The following is a 17,820-nucleotide window of genomic DNA, read 5'->3' as shown; positions in this document are numbered from 1 at the left end:
GGGGAGGCAGCACAGCGTCACTCTTGCCTCCCTCCACTCACCACGGGGGCCAGTGTTGTCTTACTGTTCTCGTGCCAAAAGAATTTGGATTTAGAAGTGCAGGGAGCTGCATGAAAACTGAATCACCACTTGTAAATCAACCCCACTGCCTGGGGATGGGGTTGTGCTCTCAAGGTATTTCCCTCTCAACCCTTAACCCAGCCTCAGATCAGCAGCTTGTTGCCTTCCCAAGGGCCCCTTTTTCCTTCCATCCCTTCCTGCTCGGCTGGAACAGACTCATCATTCATTGTCCCTCTAATTTAAGCACCCATCTGACAGGCTGTTTCTTTCCTTCTCCCTGCTGCTGTCTTGCCCAGTGCATCCACCCCCAAAGGGCAAATTTCTCTGTGTGGTGTGAAACAGAAACTTCCAGCACTGAACATGGTTTGAGGTGGGGCCAGACTGTGCTCCTCTCGTTCTCCCCACTGACAGGACAAGAATAATTTCCACTTAGCCAGATTATGATTCTTTTTCCACTCCTGTTTGGATTTCCCATAACCCTCCCATAGGTGATGTTCCCTGACAGTTTTGACCAGAAATGTCATTTTGTACCACACAGCACCAGTTACAAAGGACTGGCTTAGCCAAACCTTCTGTGGGTGAGACCTGTGGGGCACGGAAATGAGAAGATCTTTGAGCAGAGGGGGGTGAGGAGGGCTAAGAACCTCAGTTACACATTCCCTGCATGTAACCAGCCTGTGGAAAAGCCACGTGCATCTGCCTGGCTTCATGCAGCTGAAGCAGCAATGGTGGTGGGAAGGAGCTGGAGGGCTGGGAGCTCCCTGCCAGAGCTGCTGGGTTCACTCCCCTGCCCTTTGTCCCACCTGTCCAGCTTTTTAGGGAGGGTCTGTCCCTTGTTCTGTTTTTTGCACAGGGCCCAGTCTGGTCACTCAGTGAGGGTTTGCTCTAATCTCAAAGGGCAGCTCAAAGGTTGTTATTTTCTCACTTGAATCCCACCTGCTCTGCTTCATCTCCTGTGGGACTCCAGGGGTGACACACACAGAGCAACAGCTGCTCTCCAGGTGGAGTGACGGTGACAGTGACAGTGACAATGACAGACCACTCTGGGGATAGCAGGAACTGGAGGAGTTACAGGAGTGGGTTGGGTTGTACTTTACTCACGGTAAACCCCAACCCTGGAGTTCTGCTCCACACAATCAAATGATTTAGGGAAACATCACTAGAAAAACACATCTGAAGAGTGACATTTGAGTGTCTGCCTGCCCACCAGACTCCTCCTTTCTCCACGAGTGTTGCTGTACTGACGTGACTTTTCCTGTGCTATATTTAGGTTATACATACATCCACCAAATGTCGCTGTTTCGTGTAAAACTAGTGTAAAGCCTTGAGAGTAGAAAGGAAATTTTAACCACAAATCTCTACTGCTTGTATGCCCACCTCCTCCCCCTGCTCCCCTGAACCTTTAGCCAATTTAAAGTGGCCCAGATGAGTACAAATTACACTTAAAAAGTGCTTCGTTCTGGTGTGGTTTTTAGCGAGTTTTGCCAGCAGCAAATCACATAGTTCTAGACCTTTTGAAGTGCGTGTTTTTCTCACTGTTGAGCACTGACACCGTTACTATAATTAGAGCGGTGTTGCTCTGTAGCAGCATCTAGTGCCAGCGCCCGAGCCCTGGCAGCACCTTTTGCTTTCCTGGCTGTGCTCCCCAGCCGGAGCTGCTGGTTCAGCTGGCCCGGGGCCACGGAGCAGCGGCACGGTCAGGTGCGATGGGCTGTGCCCTGTCGCTCATCCCCGCTGTGACCCCGGAAAAAGCGGGGGTGGCTGCTGGGGCCGGCGCGGGGTGCTGGCACCCAGGACCCGCGGCCGGGAGCACCCGGCCCTGGGCTGCCGCAGCCTTCTCGCGGCTCCTTCTCCTCCTGCCATCGCTGTCATGGCTCATGTCATCGGCCTCGTGATGACAAACGATGGGGACCGGAGCCGCTCTGTTTCCAGGGCAACCCCGCTGTCTCCCTCCGCAGCGCTCACACCGTGCGCCCGCCGCTCCGGCAGCGCTGCCCGGGGTCCCCCCGTGCCCCGTTCCGCTGCGGGGCTGAGCGGAGATGAGCGGCCCGCGGGCCCGTGTCGTGCCCTGGCTCGCTGCCCCTGCCTCTCCTCCCGGAGGGGACAGCCCGGGGGTCTCTCTCAGCCACGGCCCCGAGCTCTTCTCCCGTTCGTACCCGCCGAAAAACTCGGCACCCACAGCGCCCGCTCCCCGGGGGGGTCTGCACGGTGCCTCCCCACGGTCCTGCCACCCCCCGCCACCCACTCCTGGGCGAAAACACCCCCAAAAAACCGAAAAGCTGGCCCGGATACCCCCGCAGCGGTGCCCGTGCGTGCGCCCACGGGCGCGGGTGGCACCAGAGCGGTGCCCACGGCCGCCCCCGCTGCAGACGCGCTCCCAACCCCGGGGAACGGGGCCGGGCGGAGCCGGGGCCGCCCCCTCCCTCCCGGCAGCGGCGCCGCCCCGCGCCCGCCCCGCGCTCGGCTCTCCCGGCCGCGCTGGGCGCTCCGCGCTGGCGGCTCGGCGGGGGCGGCGGGGGGCCCATGGCCGGCGCCGAGCATCGCCCCCGGCCGCCGGGCAGCGCCCAGGGGCGCTGAGTGAGCCCCGGCACCCGCAGCGGGGCCAGCGGCTCTCGGCGCGGCGCTGGGGCTATGAGCGGGGCACGATGATGATCGACACCCAGGTGAGTGCGCGGGGCACCGCCGGCTTTGTCCCCCCGAGCTGCCCCGGCTCGCTGCGCTGCTGCCGGGCTCGGGCCCCTCCAGAACCCCCGCTGGACGGGGCTCAGGGCGGCCCACGCGTGTCCGCGGCGGATAACTGATGGATGCGCTGTGCCGGGGAGCAGCGGGGCTCTGGCGGGGCTTGCCGGGGGTCTGTAGCTGCAGGTGTCCGTCCCTGGCCGTCTGTTGGGGCCGGGGTCACTGTACGTGCCAGCAGCCCTGGCCCCGGGTCTGCAGCGGGGGCTTTAGCGGAGGAGAAGCAGCGGCTTTGCCGAAGGAGCGGGGGAAGTCTGTTTATCAACGTTTTTTTCTTTTTTTTTTTGGCTTTCTGTTTGTATGATGGTTAACGCTGCTGGGAAGAGAGGAGCCGGAGGATTGGGAAGGGAAGGGACGCAGTTTGGGACGGGGTCTGAGGGCGCTGCGATGCTGCAGCAGGCGCTGTGCTGCGATGCTGCCGGCAGGCTGGCGCTGCTGCCTGCTGTGCCAAGCCAGGGCCAGCTCCCCTGGCACCGCGCAGGCCAAGGGCCATCAGCAGGTCCCTTGTCTCTGCCTGCTGTGTTTATGAGGCCAAAGAAGCTAAATCGAGCCGAGGTGGGCTAAAGATGTGCACTCTCAAACCCACTGGTGCTTTTGGGGTAGGGGAGGATGAAGCGAAGGTTGGAAATTTTGGGGGTGGCACCAGAACATGACTCTGGGTTTGATCCTGATGCTCCTCTGACTTTTTGACATCTCTTCTGATGTTCCCCCCGATCCCATCCCTGGGAAGGGGGGGCTGTGCTGCCCTTGTGGGGGTGCTGGGAAGGTAAATGGGCAGCAATGGCTCCTTGGAGACCAGGAATGAATAAAGAGAAGGGCTGATGCTGTGCTGGAGAAGTGGACTGGGATCCATTTTTTGGACTGGAAAATGTGCATTCCAGAGCTGCCTCCTGCACCCTGGGGGCCTGTTTGGTCTGGGCCTCGTTCACCTTGGTCCAGCCCAATAAACAAAAGCTGAATTAGCTCTCCTGGGGGCACGTGTGGGAGGCAGGCCCTAGTGCCACACTATGGATAGTGGCATGTCCCTTTGGAAAAAGGGATTGGCAACCAAAATCCTGGAATTTGGGTCCTGACCCTGCCTAAGCTCAAGAACGAGAATTTTCTGTCATTATGGAGTAGGAAGATTGATCTTGCTGGGAGATCCAGGTAATTAAAGGTTGTCTAGAAGATGTCCAGAGCTGGGGAATGCATGTGGCATCCTGTGGAATGTTTTGCATTAAGGTCTCACCTTTAGACTTCCTGTCACTCTTTTATGCTTACCCCATTGTATATATTTATTTATAGATATATTTTATATGGGTAAACTGAGGCACATAGAGATCTTTGTTCCAAACCCGTGTGGGTGGAGAGCAGAGGTTTAAAGTCCTGGTTCTGCCTGCTGAAGAGGATGAGCCACTCTGCCTTTTAAGGGGTGCAATTCATTGAGGTCCCGTTGTTTGTGGTCACCCCTTAAGAGGAATTTCCAGCTGCACCCGCAGCCGCACCCTGCCAGTTCTGAGGGCTGCACAGCTACATTTTTCATGCCTTGTAAATGTTCCTCTCTCTCCCTGGTTGCTAAGGGAAAGACCCACACAAACAACTGGTAAAACTGAGTGTTGCAAAGTAAATAAGCTGAGCAAACAAGGAGAATATTTTTTTTTTCATCTCTAAGTGCTGCAGGTGTGTTGTTCCAGGTGTCCTGACATGTGAAAGCAAAGGTTCATGTGCAAGGGTGAATTTCAGCCTTTGAAATGGAAACCTGCTCTTGAGCTGGGTCAGAAGGTGGCTTCCACCCTGAACCAAGCTCCCAGAGCTGCAGACTCATCCCCCCTCTCCCTTTCTGGCCGTTTGGGCAGGAGAAGGGAGCAGATGGTGGATGAGCAGGCTTGGGCTGGCTGGGGGCAGGACGCAGGGAGCGCGAGCACGGCTGGAGCTGCGTTTGGTTTTCTTTCCTTTCATCTGCTCCCAGCGTCTGAAGTAGCTCCAGTGGCTCGGAGTTAACTCTTGGTGTTGCTCTGCAGGGGCAGGGGGGCGAGTTGGCAACAAGTGACGGCGAGCCAGGGTCCAGCTGGCAGCAGGGGCTGGGAGGCAGCAGGTGGGGAGATGCAAAGTCCCTCCTCGGCGTGGCTCAGCCACTCCATCTGGAGCTCCCACTCACGCCCCAGCCTGTGTGCCTGGGCTGATCAGACGTGAGCAGAGGATGCAGCGACTGCTGCAGGCTCCAGAATAAATCTCTGGGACGTTGTAATGATGGATCTGACATCCTATAGCTCAGAGCAGTGTGTTATCTCTGAGCCAGTTTGCTCAGAGATGGCTCTTGAAGTGAAGAAATGAGGGGCTTTTCAGGACTTTGGTTATTCTGGGCGTCTTTGGGGTTGTGTTTTTCATCTCCTCGTAGTGTTTTCACTCTGTCATTCCCTAAATGGTGCCTGACTGCTGGACCTGATCAGGGCAATCGGGGCTTCTGATCTCAGGTGGTGATCAAAGCAATCTGCACTGTCCATCAGGATGGATTTTGCTTCTGATACCTTTCCCATTGCTATAGCAACCCATCTGACGGGGATGCCAGCACGCTTTCCAGGCAGTGTGTGCAGGGAAACTGCTTCACCTGCCACCAGGCTGCCACCACTCATGGGGCACGGCTGGTTAACTGGCAACTGCACATGGTGCTGAGCCTGGAGGGGCAGGGGAGCTGCTGACAGCTCCCTCAGGCTGACCCTGCTCTCCCAGGTGTCCCCACCTCCTGGAGATTCCCTGGGATATCGGGGTGATACAGCACAGGTTGGGGGAGTGCACGGTGTCTAGCGCCAGGATCTGGGATTTCTCTCCAAAAGAGATGCTCAGGATGGTGTGAAGGACCTTGCCAAGTCTTGGTGAGTGGCAGGGGCTGTGTCCCTCTTCCCCCCTCTCCCTGCCTGTGGAGAGGATGGAAGATGGGTCTCAGCTCCCAGGTGTTGATAGAGAAGAGGTTTTGCCTGCTTTGGCCGAAGGAGCCTGTTCCCTCCTCCATGTCCTTCACACTCTGCAGTCACTAGATGGGCTCCAGGACGTTCTCTGCTCTGCTCTGCCTCTCATCCTGCTGTCCTGTGCCAGCCAGAGGCCATCCAGCTGTGCCTGGCAGTCAGGACAGCTCTGGGGCTGCCTTCCCCTGCCGGGATGCCGCTGGCTCGGTGCTGCCTGCGGGTCTGCCAGGCTGTGTGACCCTGCATGGGCCGGCCAGGGCTGCCCCGAGCCCGGCGGGGCTGTGCAGCAGATGGCACTGTTGTTTTCCCTATGAGTTCTTGCCGTGGGTTCTCTTCCTCGGCGCTGGGAAGGGTCAGCGGGGATGGGAGCGGGGACAGCGCCAGCGTCCGGCTCCCTGCGAAAGCCCAGCGCGCCCAGCCGGGCTCTGAGAAGCAGGGCTCGGTGTTGGGGCACTGCTCACCCGGGAGGAGCCGTGCTGGCGCTGAGTGACACGGAGAGCTCAGGTCCGACCCCGTGGGAGACCTCAGCAAGGGCGCGTCAATCACCGCGTCCTTCCTATAAAAAGAAATCCCTCATCCCCCGCTCCCTTCTGTGCTTGTCCCCGCTGCCAGCAGCTGTCCCCAGCACTCCCTAAACAGCGGGGACCTTTCCACCAGCCGGGCCGGCAGCGAGCGCTGCCCCTGGGTCACATCAGGAGCGTTTTCCACGTGCCCGGGGCGCTGTGCCCGGGCTGTCACAGCCCTGGCGGCCAGGGGTGGCCGTGGCAGCTGCTGGCAGCTGTTTGGGTGCTCCCAAACAAAAATCCATCCCTCCCCTGCGGGATGCTCTGGCGGAGCCTCCAGATGTTGGCAGGTTTTCCTGCTGGGATGGCCCGCGGTGGGGTTCACGCATCTGTTTTGCTCGAGGACTTTTGTTTTTCAGTGCCTGGGTTTCCTGGGTTTCCTTTCGGCTCCCGGGGCTGCTCTGCGCGCTGTCTCCGCGGATGTTCGCTCTCTGCTCCCCCCGCCTTGGCCGCGGGTCAAAGGCAGAGTTTGTAGACAACAGCCCACGTCAGAGGCGGCTCGGTGCTGGCGTGCTGGGCCATCGCAGTTTCCGCTCCCTCGAGGCTCTGCAGTGCAGCGGGAGTTCATCCTCTGCAAGGATTTACAGCCCCCTCGGTGCGCCCGGGTGTGCTGCGGCCCTGAGGGCTCCTGTGCTTGGAGCCGCCGAGGCTCACACGCTCCCTGGAAGAGGTGTGGCTGTAATTCAATGTCCTTCACCCCCCTGCCTGGAGAGAGGTTCCAAAGCCGGGAGAAAGGGGAAGCAGGGAGAAGGGGCTGGGCAGAAGGAAGGGGTGCAGTGGTGCCCTGATGGGTCACAGAGGGTGGGGAAGCCTTTCCTGAGTCTGTCCTGCCCTGTTTGGCACCTGGAGAAAATCAGAAGCTTTAGATGTGGTGGCAGAGCTCTGGGATGCCAGAACGTGTGAAATGCCAAGGAACCCCAGATCAGGCCTCACACTTCCCTGCAGGGTCTAGGAGAGGAGGGGAGGAGGAGAGAGGATGAGTGAGGTGTGGTGCAGCCAGTGCTGTTAGGGGGGATCACTGGAGAAGCCCTCCAGGCATCCTGGAGGGGGTGTGCAGGCACAGCCTGGGGGTGACGCTGTGCCCGGCACTCAGGACGTGGCCGTGTGAGCCTGCTCTGGGTGTGCTGAAAGCCGAGCCTGGCTCGGGGCTTTCCTGGGACATCCGCTGTCCCTTTTCATCTTTCCTCTTCCGTGCAGTCCCACTCTGTTTCCCACTGCCCTGCCACAAACACGGGCTGGCGGCAGGAAACAAACCCTGCACGGTGCTGGGGAAGCCGGGCGGGCTCCGTGCGAGCCCTCAGCAGGAGCAGGGAGGTCGAGGTCACCCCTCGGGAGTTCCCTTTGAAACCTCCAGCCCGGCCCTGCCCTTTTGGCCCCGCTGGCTCCATCCCGCAGCGGATTTCCCACCGAGTGTTTCCTGCCTGTCCCTCTGGGCAGTGTCCCACGCGAACTCGGCTCTTCACCTCCCCGGGGACGTGACACCCTCGCTGTGAACAACAACCACAGGCAGCCAGGGCAGCGGGGCAAAGCCCAGGGCAGGCAGGAACGCCCAGCTCAGGGGGACTGCTGCACGTCCTGAATTACAGGGAGCAGGAGCACAGCCGTGGTCCTGAATTACCAGGAACTTGGCTGCTCTCAGCCCCTCTCCAAGGAGCTTGGGCAACCCTGCGGGCAGAATCGTTGGTGGAATCTGCTGGGAGGGGATGGAGGAGGCTTCCCACGGTGGTTGTTGTGGTCGAGGTGTGCAAAAGCTCCGTGCAGGCTCAGAAAGGCGCTGCTGGCCCAGCTGGGGGTGTCTGTGGGTGCACACTGGGAGAGGGCAGCTGAGGGATGGGGCTGAGCTCTGCCTGTGTGGAGGCTGGAGGAGCAGCCTGGGTACTTTCTTTTTCATCATCATCATCATCATTATTATTACCATTACTATATTTCAATAATTAAGCTGTTCTTATCTCAGCCCATGAGGTTTTTACCCTGGGAGGAGTCCCACATTTTCTGCCCCACCACCAGCAGACCAAAGGGAGCAGCAATCCTCCCCTGGTACAAACCAGGGCTTGTGGATGTTTTAAGGGCCCTGTTTTTCTTGGCAGAGGTTGAAAGTCCCAGCAGGCTTCAAGCCCTCCCGCTCAGCATTTCCATGGTGACAGGAAGGCTCTTCTGGTGGCTGTGCCGTCCTCGGTGCCACCGAAAGAACGAGGCTGGTGCCAGCCCTGTGCCTTGGTGGGGGAGTTGGGAGGCAGAGCCTGTGGCCAGGGTTGGATTGGACCCTCTCCTTCCCCATGAGGGGCAGCTGGTTTTGCCCCACTGGGATAAGCCCCAAAAAGGAAGGGGTTGTTTAGGAGGCCATGCCCAGGCTCCCGTGCTGTCCCTGCGTGTGTGGCACTGCTGGTGGTGCTGTGGCATCACGTCCCCTGACACAGAGCCCGTCCTGCGCCTCTGCATCCATAACCCGTCAGGGAAAACAGCGACCCCGGCTCTCTGCGGCGCTGTGTGAATTGCTAAAGGCAGAGGAAGCGGAGATGGCTGATAAATGCTGCCACAGCCCGGGCATTTCTGCGTTTCTGCCGCTGGAGAGGCGTTTGTGTCCCCCCTGCTCAGGCTGCGGACATTCCCGGCTGCCGATCGGGGGGATCCCGAGGGATTCCAGCGGGGTGAGGCGCCAGCCCGGCTCCATCCCTGCTGCGCTGCCCCTGATGCGGCGCTCGGAGGGAGGTGCGGCCGTGGCTGCTCCCATCGCTGTCCCTGCCTGCGGCTCAGCAGCGCTTCCCTGGAGCTCAGCGGAGCCTGGGGGCTCCTCCCACTCTCGTGTCTCTGGATACCCGGGGCTGCCTCGGAAATTGGGATTTTACATCCCCTGCCTGCTCGATTTGTGGCTTTCCCCCCAGCTCTGGCTGTCGATGCTAACTGGAGGGGAGGGCTGCACTCTTGAAACATTTTACAAACACGATGAAATTAATCCTTTCTCCTTCGAAAGCAGCAAGGAAATTCCCATTCTCCCACGGCATGTTTGTATATTTTGGCCCGAGCTGTTTATCTTTTGCTGTCAAACACCCCTAAGTAGCACCAGGTGCACTGATATTTGTCAGTGTTTCAGGGGCCAGCTGCTGTGAATTCGCCTGTGTGGGCACCATGTCCCTGTGCAAAGTCTCCTTTGCTCAGTGACCTGCAGCCAGAGCCTGTGTTTCATGGTGGGATCCAAATTTTCCCTGTGCTGGCCACCACTGACCCCTCCCTGGCCACAGTGGGAGTCACAGCCCTGCTTTTGGAGCATTTGCCCAGCGTTTCCTGGGGCTGGGTGCTGCTCGGGGTGGCTGTGACTGCTTGTACAAGTCCCCTTTGCACTGTTCCCAGTGCTGCTTGAAAGGGTGTTTAGTTAATAGGATTATAAAGCTTTCCTGTCGTCAGGCAACGGAAATCAATGGTGGGCCCCTGGGAATGAGCCTCATCCCATTTCCAGCACAGCCACTGCTCGGGTGTGTGGCCAGGACTGCAGTGCTGCAGAAGGGAGGACGGGCTGCCCCCTCCCTGGTGCTCCCCACGCTGCTGGGGCCAACTGGAAATCAGGGAAAAAAGGATGGAAAGCTATTGGGAAGTGTCCAGAGAAAATGGTGCAGGGTCTAGTGGGGCTGTAAGAGGGGTGGCTGAGGTCACTTGGCTTTTTGGCTGGAGAAAAGAAGATAGGGGAGACTTTGAGGTCTGCACTTTCCTCACAAGAGACAGCCAGGGGCTAACTCAGATCTCTCTGCTCTTGTGACCAGTGACAGCACCCAAGGGAATGGCTGGAGCTGTGTCAGGGAAAGGTTAGGTTGGATATCAGGGAAAGGTTCTTCCCTCAGAGGTGCTGGCACTGCCCAGGCTCCCCAGGGAATGGGCACAGCCCCGAGGCTGCCAGAGCTCCAGGAGGGTTTGGACACTGCTCTCAGGGATGCCCAGGGTGGGGTTGTTGGGGGGTCTGTGCAGGATCAGGCGTTTCATTTGATGATCCCTGTGGGTCCCTTCCAGTCTGGGATAGTCTGTGATTCCCTGAAATGCAGAGGCTGCTCCCAATCAGCTCGTGCAGGCCGTGTGTCTCACCAGCTGCAGGGATTCACGGGCAGTCAGGACACTGATGCAGCCCCTTGGTGCTGCCTGGCCATCCCAAAGTCCTGGATGCTCCCCAGCTCCTGTGCCTGCTGCTGGGCTGCTGCATGGATCCCAGGAATTTTCCCTTTCTCCAGTCAAAAAATGATTCCTTGGCCTGAAAGCTGAGAGCAGGTGCTGCTCCACCATGCCTGGGGGGCTCTGCCCTCCTCTCTGCTGTCAGCAAACATCTGGAGACAGCAGGTTGGCAGGATGGGCTCAGGAATTCGTGTAATGCAAAGGGAGCTCACAACTGCTGTCCCCAAACATGCAGCAGGCTCCCAGCCCTGCACTGGTGGGCTGCACATCTGCACTGCACGGGGGCCAGGCTGGACAAGCCCAGCAGGTCAGGGAAGGGCCTCTGTGCTCTCTGGGCTGTCTCCAGCAGAGCTAAGAGCCCAGCTCAGCTCTGTCCCTGCTCAGTCCCACCCTGCCTTGTCCCTGCCCTCCCCAGGGGATTCCAGGCTGGAATGCTCTCCCTGTCTGTCCCAGGGCCCCGCACCCCTTGCAGCCAAGAAAGCCACTGGAACCCTTTGCTGTCAGAGTGGGAGACTGAGGAGCAGCTGAACAGGAGCCCTGAGAGAAACTTCTAGAAAAATCAAACTGCTTCAGGAACCTGGCTGTCCAAAAAGGGTTTCCCATCCCCTTGGCTGTTAGAGAGAGGGGACTGCCCGTAGTGGAGATGTCTTTAATCCCTGGAGGCTGCAAACCAGGCGTGAAGAGGGAGGCTTGGGAGAGCCTTTGGCTCAGGGTGTGGGGCTGGAGACCTGCAGGCTGCCAGAGCTGTGCCTCTTATCTCTGGAGCCCGGGCTCTGCTGGCTGCAGGAGCAGTGGTGTGGATCTGCAGATAACCTCTTGGCCATGGTAATGTGGGTTAAAGCACGCGTGAGGAGCTGGGGCCGTGTTAAACAGCACGGCCAGAGCAAGCTCCAGGGCTGGGGAGATGGAACCTCCTCCTCTGGGTCTGTTCAAGCTCCAGCTAAGCCCTGGAAAATGTGAAGGGAGCATCCCTGTCCAGCACTGGGGGCTCGGCCAAGTGGGTGAATTGGTGGATGCCCCATCTCTGGTGAATGCTCCAGGCTGTGCTGGGCTGGGTAGCAGCTCTGGCTGCCTGCAAAGATGTGCCCAGAGAGATGCCCTGGCCTTGCTGCCAGCCTGCTCCTGCCACACACGGCTGCTGGCAGCTGGAATAAATCCCTGTGGAAAAATCACGATTGGTAACAGTGGGGATTGCCATGGCTTGCTAACACCCTCAGCTCTCCATCCCCTGGCATCTTCCTCTTCTCCAGCAGAGGTATTTGCAGTGGGAAGCACCCGGTGCTGCTGCAGGGCTGGGTGGGCACAGCTGAGCCTTGCTGTGACCTGTGCTGTGCCCACCTGGTCCCTGCAAGGTCCGTGTCCAGAGCTGGCCCACAGGGGATAGGATGTGCTGGCATTTGGGAGTTTATTCCTGTCCCCAATCTGCCTGTGCTGCAGGCTCCCCTGCCAGGCAGTGTCTGGGGGAATTGTGAGCCTTTTCCTTAGGTTTGGAGCTGCAGGGGACAGCGGTGGGCATGTGGCAGTTCATGGCATCGTCCTGCAGTGTCAGGTCCAGAGGCTGGCGTGTGTGCCCAGCTGGGCAGTGGGGCAGGAGTGCAGGGAGCCCGGCAGTGCGGGCACCCAGCAGGTGTGGGCCCTGTGCCAGGGATTTCCCGGCAGGAGAGCCCTGCCCGGGCCTCCCCGGGGTGGCGTGGGTGGGGTGGGGACGCCACGGGTGTGTCCTTGAAAGGGCTTAATCTGGTGGGGAACCATCTCGGGGTGAACCAAGAAGGGGTGGTGGGAGCTGCCACGGATTGCAAAGAGCTCCGTGGTCCTGTCCTCGTCCTTCCCTCCCGCAGTGGGGGGGAACGGGGGGCAGGAGGGAGTGGGGATCTGCCCAGGGACACGGGGTCCTCCCCCATCCCCTGTGTGAGCGCTCCTGGAACGGCTGTGAGGCGGTGGAAGGGCAGGGATCCCCTCCTGGAGCAGCGCTGCCCAGCCGGGGGCTGCTGCAGGGGTGTTCCCATCCTGATCCCACCTCCGCAGGGAGGGAGGCTGTGGAAGCTCCATCAGCTGTTGCCATGACAGCCCCGAGCACGGCTCCGTCCCGATGCTCTCCCACCGCGGCTGCTCGGCATTCCCGCTCCTCTGGGACTCACCTCGGGCACGGGCCGAGGCTGCGGCAGCCCTTTTCCCCCGCCGGTGCAGGGAAGCGGTCTGGGAAGCAGAAAGGAGGGGTGTGGGTACCCGGTGCTCCCTTTCCCAGCTGGGAGCGGTGGTCACATCCCCTGTGCATCCCCTGCAGCTCCGGGAGGCGGCAGGTCCCCGTTGCTGCGGTGACAATCTCCATGGAGACCGGGCCGGCACCGCTGCATCCCGGGGACCGCGGCGGGGGAGGCCGTGGGGATGTGTCCCCCTCCCCACGGGGACACGCTGGCTCCAGGGGTTCGTGGAAATGGAAATCCCTCAAGTGGCAAGCTCGTGGAGGAATCCCAAGGAAACTAATTGGTTTTCCCCCACCCTCCTTTAATGCTTGTTGGCTTTCACTGCACACTGGTAATTGCTGCGCTGCACCTATTAAAAGGCCGTCTCATGCTTTGCACGGGCTTGATTGTGAATTAATTTTGCATACGCATCTATTCTGGGGAGCATTGGAATTTATTCAGGATGCTGAATGCCAGACAGGCTTTCCAGAGGCGTGAGGTGCAGCGCAGGCTGCGCCCTCTCTCAGGAGTGACTTTGAGGAAATGACAGTGGCTTCTTCAAATAAATGTCTAAAAACAAGGGTGCAGGTTCAAATCAACAGGATTTATTACCAGAACTAGTCTGGGACAAGACAGGTTGCGAGTGCTTCTGTATATCCCATTTGAAATCCATCTTAGATGTCAAGGTGATTTTGATTTTCACTGGGAAATAGGTATCCCACCTGCTCGTGGTCTCCTGGAAGTCCCACCAGGCTCCATCTCCATGTCTGCCTCTCTCAGTCTACCCACGGGCTTTCTGTAAACACCACGTTTCTCCAAAGAAATGCCATTCGTTTGGGATTTCTGTGGTTTTGAAACCAGGTTTCCTCTTTCTGTTACTGAGAAGTGTCAAAGGGGAAGAGCTGCTGGGATTTTCCATTTGCCATTTATTTGTCACGCCGCTTCCTTTCCCCTTTGCCTTTCCATCAGCCTTGCACAGTGAAAATAAACCTGCAGGTTTTGTGTCGTTTCTCTCTCTGGTGCAGGATGCTGTGATGTTTGGGCACGGAGTTGCAATTTCCTTTGGAAAACAAACCCTCCATTGTCATTCCTGGGGAATTTCTTTCATTTTGTGGAGGCCTTTGATGCTTGACATCAAGCATTGGAGTCAGCGTTCCTTAGGTGGGCCTTTGTGAGTCATTGGGTGTCAGGAATGCCCAGCATCACGGGAGAGGTTGCTCACTGGTTTGTGGAGCATCCCAAATGTCCACACCTTTGCAGCAACGCTGGGTGCTGAGATCGTCCCGTGCATGAGTTTGTCCCTGAAATTTGCATTTAACTGTGCAGAGGTTCAGTTGTGGGGTGCACAAAATGATGTTTTTGCAAGGTGACAGAGGCTGTTTGCAGCTTAGGGAATGGATGCAATTCCCAGTGCAGGAGCCGGTCTCTCCCTGGGGCAGCAGCAGCGCAGTCGGGAGCAGGATGCACCCAGCAGAGGAATCGCAATGAATTCACCCTGCAGTTGCTCTGTCCCTGCCAAGACTCTTACTGGAAAACAGTATTTTCCCAGTAATGGTTGCTAAGCACTGAGGTCTCATGATGGGCTTTATCTGCTCAGCTGGAGCTGCGACAATAAAGCTCCAGTGTGAAATGAAACGGGGAAACATCGGTGCTGGGGCTTCCCTGCCCTCCAGAGGCAGCACCAGGAGGAGATTCCTCCTGCACCCTGGCAGGGATGGCCCCAGTGCTGCTGTGGGGCTCCAGCAGCACCTCAGCCCTGGGCCAGTGGGGATGGCTCCCCTGCTTTCCGTGCCCAGGGATGGTTTCAGGGCTCAGTCTGGGATCGTGGCACGGTTTCCACTCACGTCAGCCAGACTGGAGGAGCAGGAGGATGAAGCTGTCATTTAAACATCTGCGTAGGATCATCCTGTCTGGGCTGGTTTGATGGCAGGGGATTCTCTGCTTTGTGTTTCTGCTGCAAACCTCGCAGTGGGGAAGGGTTCAAAGCCACCCTGCCGGTTCCTGCTGAGGGACAGCTCTGTTCCCCGGTGACTGAGGCAGGTGGCTGGGGACACTGGTGGGTGGACATGCGTGAGCTGGCCCCAGCAGAGGAGAGGAAGGCCCCACACCATCTCTGGGGCTGTGTGAATGCCCTCAACTTCTGGCTGGTCACCTTTGACCAAAGCATTCCATGCACTGCAGCTCCCATGTCCCGTCCATCCACCGTGTCCTGTTCCTGTTGGTTTGAGATGTTTCTCTGGAGCATCTCTGCTTTTGTCCAGCCTCTGCTGCTGCTGCTTTGCCTGGTGGCCCTCCTGGGACTCTGCACTTGGAGTTTTGTTTTCCTTTGTAGACTGCCCATGTGGTTTGTGACTTTTCCAGATGGATTGTCACTTTTGGCATCTTTGTGGCTGCTAGGTGGGAGGTCACTGGGCTCTGGGGATCAGCAGAGCAGACTGAGCTCCTGTCAGAGGTATGTGACAACCTCTGAGCCTGTCCCCAGCCCTTGAAGTCCAGGGAAGCCCCAGGAACCAGAGAACCAGCAGGTGATGGGACTCCTACACCTCCACACCACCTCTGCAGAGATTCCTGTTCCCACGGCACAGATTAGCTGCTGAACAGGATGACGAGTTCCTGGGAATGGCAGCCCTTGGAGACTCTGGCACCTGAGTGTGAATCTGTGTCCTTCCCACGATGCTTGGAAGCTGCAATCTCAGCTGACCAAGCCCAGCTGGTTACTGAAAAGTTGTTGTTGGAAAGCTGAGCTCTGCTGACCAATTGCAGGTGAGGTGAGTAACCCGAGCTGGGGCTGAAGCAGAGGTTTGAATCACCTTTCCTGGAACCAGAGCTGTGGGCACTGCCCGTGCTGAGGGCTGGGTTTGGTGCTGGTGAAATGTGGGGCAGTCCTCCATGGGAATGCACTTTGCACTGAGTCACCAAGGAATTGTGAAGGAGCAGGACAGAGACTGCCTGTGCCAGGGAGTTTCCAGGGCTGTGGCACTGCCTCTCTGCCACGAGAAGAGCTGCTGAAATTGTGTCAGTCAGCAGCTGGGGCATGGCCCTGGAAATTTGGGATTGTCCAGCTGTGATGTCCCCTCTCTCCTCCCCTGCAAATCCATTCCTGGGGCTGCTGCAGTGCTGCCTTCTGGTCCTCTCTGCTGCTCATCTCAGCCATATGGTGGATGAAAAATCTGCCTAACTTCCAGTTAAAACTTAATTTATGGTGGGTTTATCCCTATTTGGTCTTGTTCCAGGCTTGCCCATTAGCTCCCATTCCTGCAGCATGTAAGAGCTGCTTTCCTCATCCCCGCATTTCCCCCAGGAATGATGGACCAGACCCCGCTCCAGCCCCGGCCTGCTGGGGATGAGCCCAGCTCCGACTGTGAGGGGCACGGGGGGGTCTGTGTGTGTGTGAGACCCCTCTAAGCCCGGCCTTGGCTCTGCCTCCTGCGCGGATGAGTCAGCCCGGCGCTGGCTCGGCGCTGAGCGCGGCTCGCCAAGCCCGGCTTACCTAACGCCGCAGGAATGCCGGGCTCAGCGGGGCTCCTCGGCTCTGCTCCGGCACCCGGGCGTGCTGCGAGCCGCCCTTGTGGCCTCGGGCAGCAGCCGAGTTTGGGAAAGCTGGGAAAAAGCTGCACAGTCCCAGACCTTTGCCCTGCAAGGGACTACTCAAAGTGGGACCCACAAAGCCACCCAAAAGTGCCTGCCTGGAGTAGGGTCTGTTCATCCTGTTGATGTCATCCCTGCTGGGTCCAGCAAGAAGGGCAGCTGCAAGGACACAAACTCCTGTTTGTTTGAGGGCAGTGGGGATTCTCACTGGCATTTCACCCTGGTCCCTCAGCTGGGTTTGTAGCTGGCCCCAGCGTCTCCCCTGGCTGGGTGTGAGTGGATGAACCCACCAAACTGCTGCTCTGCTGCTGCCCTCGCTGGGAAGTGACACCCGGGGTGTCACCCCTGCCGCTGGGCCTGGCCTCTGCAGCTGTTGAGGGTGAGGTGATGGCTTATGGGCTTGGCTCCAGCTCACTCCTGTTGGTGAGAGCAATAACATCCGTGTGCTCTGTGTCTGCGGGTGATAACATGAGCTGCTCCATGTTGAGACTCCCACCCCGCTGCTACTGCTGCTGAAAATTCTATAGGAAGGGGTTTTTCATGGCAAACCACCTGTTTTTGTGCCATGGCTTCCTTTAGCAAAGCTCCAGTTTGGATTCACAGGGAAAGGCAGCTGGGAATGCTCACCTGGGCAAAACTTCCCGGCACAATTGTCCTACAAACGAAGTGATGACCAGCACTGATGGTCTCAGTGCCATGCTGCATTCCCAGTGCCGTAAGGCTCCCGAGCACTCTGTGGATGTGAATTATTCAAGCCTGGCTGTGGTCCTTGGAGTACAGGAAGGCGTTGGGCTGAAACTGCCTCTGACAATGGAAAACAGGGATGGGAGACGGGATGGGAAGAAAGGGGGAGGCTCCAGCCCCGACCACTCGTTCTCCCTCTGTTTCACACCCTCTCATCCTTCCAGCCCTGCCTGTTTGCCTGCCACAACAGCCAGAGGGAAGCGCAGTGAGCGCTGCAGACGCGGTTTGATCATAATCACAACCCAACAGCAGGCAGGACCTGTTGTGCGTCTCCAAGACAATGCGCGGGCTCGGCGAGTGCCACGCATGTCGATGAGGCTGGGGAGCTCCCGGCGGGGCCGAGCCGCAGCCGGGGCCGGCGCTGAGGCTATCCCGAGAGAAAGGAGAAGCTGGGGGCGGTCGGGGAGCCGGGGCAGGCTGGCCCAGGGCCGCTTCCCCAGCGCGGGGAGCGGCGGCACAGGCGGGCGCGCACACGGGAGCGCCGCTCACACGCGCGCACGCTCCCGGTGCAGCTCCTCGCCGCTCTTTGATTCGCGAGGGAGGAAACGAGAGCTCGCAGCAGCTGTCGGCGAGATGTGCTGACAAAATTGGACGGGGAGGGAGATCTCCGGTGGGTTTCGCGCCGCCTGGGCTGGACCTGCTCCTGGGAGGGGAGCGGCGGAGGAGAGAGAGAGGAGGAGGAGGATGAGCAGCCCCTCCGTGCCCGGGAAGATGGAGGCAAAACCTTTGTTCAACGTGCAGAAGGCTCTGGTGCAGCCGGTGCAGATGTGCATGTTGGATATCCCCCTGAGCGTGCAGGATGACGATGTGAGTAGGGGGCGAGGGCGCTGCCAGCCCCGGGCCGGCTCG

The 17,820-nt window shown here is 58.9% G+C and overlaps 1 protein-coding gene across 2 annotated transcripts in view; it reads left to right on the top strand.

The window, feature by feature from the left end:
- Window positions 1–2,509: 2,509 nt before the first annotated feature.
- The window catches only part of RALGDS (ral guanine nucleotide dissociation stimulator), a 57,495-nt gene continuing 42,184 nt past the window's right edge, over window positions 2,510–17,820 (top strand). Inside the window, exon 1 of one of the 2 annotated variants that reach the window (XM_063408919.1) lies at window positions 2,510–2,723. In XM_063408919.1, coding sequence (XP_063264989.1) covers window positions 2,706–2,723 — 18 coding nt within the window. In that variant the 5' untranslated portion in view covers window positions 2,510–2,705. Of the gene's footprint in view, window positions 2,724–17,492; window positions 17,779–17,820 lie in introns of those variants that run through there. The other variant, XM_063408917.1, reaches the window with a different exon arrangement.

The sequence above is a fragment of the Prinia subflava genome, chromosome 12 (assembly GCF_021018805.1).
Source record: "Prinia subflava isolate CZ2003 ecotype Zambia chromosome 12, Cam_Psub_1.2, whole genome shotgun sequence".
NCBI classification, from domain to species: domain Eukaryota; kingdom Metazoa; phylum Chordata; class Aves; order Passeriformes; family Cisticolidae; genus Prinia; species Prinia subflava.
Note: the sequence above shows the minus strand (reverse complement) of the source record. Positions and strands in the feature narration are given on the sequence as shown.